Source organism: Amborella trichopoda, chromosome 3 (assembly GCF_054954075.1).
Source record: "Amborella trichopoda isolate Santa Cruz 75 chromosome 3, AtrichopodaSantaCruz75HAP2 v2.0, whole genome shotgun sequence".
NCBI lineage: Eukaryota > Viridiplantae > Streptophyta > Magnoliopsida > Amborellales > Amborellaceae > Amborella > Amborella trichopoda.
Window position 1 is genome coordinate 9246207 of NC_142338.1, and position 2782 is coordinate 9248988.

Below are 2782 nucleotides of genomic sequence, written 5' to 3' on the forward strand. Positions count from 1 at the left end.
TGGCCATGGATTTTCCAGTGCACCTCGCTGCTTTATCATAAAACAGCATTGCTGAGAAATAATATAGGAGCTTTTGAACTCACAGACTATACCTGTTTCAATATGTCAAAAATCCATTAAAGGTAGATATCGGTAAATGCAATGAACACAATCAATCCTAACATGAAAGAGAAAAGGAGACATGGAGAATCATTTACCTTTATCAGAAAATGAACCAAAATGAATCATCATTGAAAAAGCTTGCAATAGCAGCTCAGTAGTATCTCAATGGATCCCGGCCTAATATGTGAAGCATTAAATTGGTCCAGAAAATGTATGACGATCACCCATTCAACAATTTGGATTAACTAACAAACAAAAAAGTTCTGCAGAAAGTTCATCACAAGAGCTGCTCTGATTGTTTACAAAGTTCCTTTGACAAACAAGAACAACAAAAAAAAAGTTGCCATGTTCTCCAACTTCTAATGATCAGCAGGAGATAACATACTGAATAAAAAAGGAAATCAGAGAGAGTGAGAGAGAAATGAATATAGAGAGAGGATAAGCATTTCTATCGATCATGTATTGATCAATCACAAGGATAAACAAATCACTCCCTAAAAATATTTGTTAGAACTCAAAGTAAAAAGAGAATTAAGATTAAAAAAAAAAAAAGAGTCTCTAAGATAGACATCTACTCGTTCTTCCACGCATACAAAATCAGCGAGAAACCGAGACCCTCCAAGTAGCTATCCCTAAAACTTTGCGAGCAAGAAGACCATGGCATTGACACTGACGAAGTGTCATTCGAATGTTGGCCCGACCATAACTTCTCAGCTGATAAACAACTCTTAAACATAAACACTGCACTCCCCATAGTTTGGCTAAAGAGCCAATTATGAACATCCCAATAGACCTCAACAGGTAACCCATCAACCAAAATGGTGTGATTTCCCCTGAATTTCCACACCAATTGCTTCACCTGCAAAACCATCTTCTTATCGATCCGGATCGATAGGCTCGGCTCCTTAACCCCAACCGTATCACACTCAATAGAGACATCATGGCTTTGGCCATTGTTGCAAAATTGGGCTTTGGTGAAATAGACCCTCTTCCCAAAAATGTGCTCTCTCTTTGCTACAAAGACAGGATTGAAAGATGGGGGCCTAGCATTTGTCTTTCTATATGCATCCTTGCTCAAATCACCAAGCAAAAGCACCATTTGGAGATCAAAAACAACAGCAAGATAAAAGCCCTCGATTGGTTCGGGCCCTGAGCCAAATTTAGCAGAGGAGAGGTCCCAAAAGATGTCGATCTTGTTGGTTTCAGCATCTAGGGTTTTGGAACCTTTTCTTTTGGAGAAGAGCCACGGCTTCAAGTCCACTTTGCAAAGGCCCTGGTTTGTTGAATCGTCGATGCCTACACTCAGGCCTTGGCCCATGAGATTCTTGCTCCATGTCACTGTGATTACACAGGAGCGACCACACAATTGGCTCCTGTAAACGCAGGTCACAAGGTTTTGAGCTGTTCTGCTATGGCTAGAGGATGAATCGGCAACCTGGACGCCATTCTCCCCAAAACACGACGGGAAGTCCCTCATTTCCTGCCTTTAAATGCCCAATAAAAAATATCACTCTAAATTGAAGAATTGGGGGCACAGGGGGAAGACAGAGCGGAACTGTGGGGGTTGTTTTTAACTCGCCGAGAGAGAGAGAGAGAGAGGGCACTATCTCATTAAGTTGGTAGTACCGATAATAGTAAGAAAATTGACAGGCAGAGATGACTGTTTTAGAAGAAGAGGAAGAGAGAGAGACAGAGAGAGAGATTTAAAAGAAGAGAAGAAGACTGCAAGCAAATATCAAGGATTCAGATTGTTCCATGACCAAGAGTTGGTTAGGCATGGCCACAAAATTGCAACACTTTTAGGAACAGGACAGAGAACCCAAAAACCAGAGACAAATATGGGGAATGTGGGTGCCAAAGGATTTGATAGAACCAGACAAACAACCACCCGTTTCAAAGGGTCTGACCATCAGATATCACCATGAAACCATTACAAGATACCCATCTAGAGAGAGACCACTTTACCCGACAATAGAGAGACCCAGTAATGGTCACTGCAAGTCCCTGATAATGGAGTGAGAACCAGATAGAGAAAGAAGAAGATGGGGAAAACCCAAGAGAGAGAAAGAGGAAAAAAAAATCTAAAAGGATTCAAAGAGAAAAGAGGGTGGAAATGGGTTTGCTGGAAAGGGAGCTTACCCAACATTTGGACACAGGAAAAAAGGCAAAAGGCATCCCACAAAGGCCTTTTCTTTACCTGACATCAACCCACATGCAGTCCAACCCCTGTAATTTACCTGCCTATCATAACCCAATTCCATGAACCACCCTCTCTCTCTCTATCTCTTCTTCCTCTGATCTTCTCTCTCTACTTTCCTCTCTAGTCTTCTCTCTCCTCTCTCACTCTAGTCCATATGTATTCCCTCTCTCTCGCATACTTGATATGCATGAATTCCCAAGAAAAAACCGTTTTGGATCTTGCCCTTAATGAGAGCACGAGGTAGCATTTAATTAGGATTTGCGTCACGCTAACAAAGAAATTCATATATTGGGGAGCAGCATTAACTGTAATCTGTCAAGAAAGTGAGACTTAGAGAGAGAAAGAGAGTGGGGAAAGTGGGATTTAGAGAGAGTAAGAGAGGGGGAAGTGAGACTTAGAGAGAGAAAGAGAGGGGGGAGATTGAAAAAGAATGATAGGTGTATGTCACAAGTGTCTGATATGACGGAAAAGTGGCGTTGT

General features: G+C 41.6%; 1 protein-coding gene across 1 annotated transcript; it reads right to left on the reverse strand.

The window, feature by feature from the left end:
- Nucleotides 1-530: 530 nt before the first annotated feature.
- On the reverse strand, nt 531-2221 carry LOC18428873 (uncharacterized). The gene has a single exon (XM_006838170.4). The coding sequence runs from the start codon at nt 1577-1579 to the stop codon at nt 674-676; it is 906 nt and encodes a 301-aa protein (XP_006838233.1). The 5' UTR covers nt 1580-2221; the 3' UTR covers nt 531-673.
- Between the last annotated feature and the right edge of the window lie 561 nt (nt 2222-2782).

Coding starts and splice junctions, on each gene's coding strand:
- LOC18428873 (XM_006838170.4), bottom strand. CDS start 1,579: ATGAGGGACTTCCCGTCGTGTTTTGGGGAGAATGGCGTCCAGGTTGCC.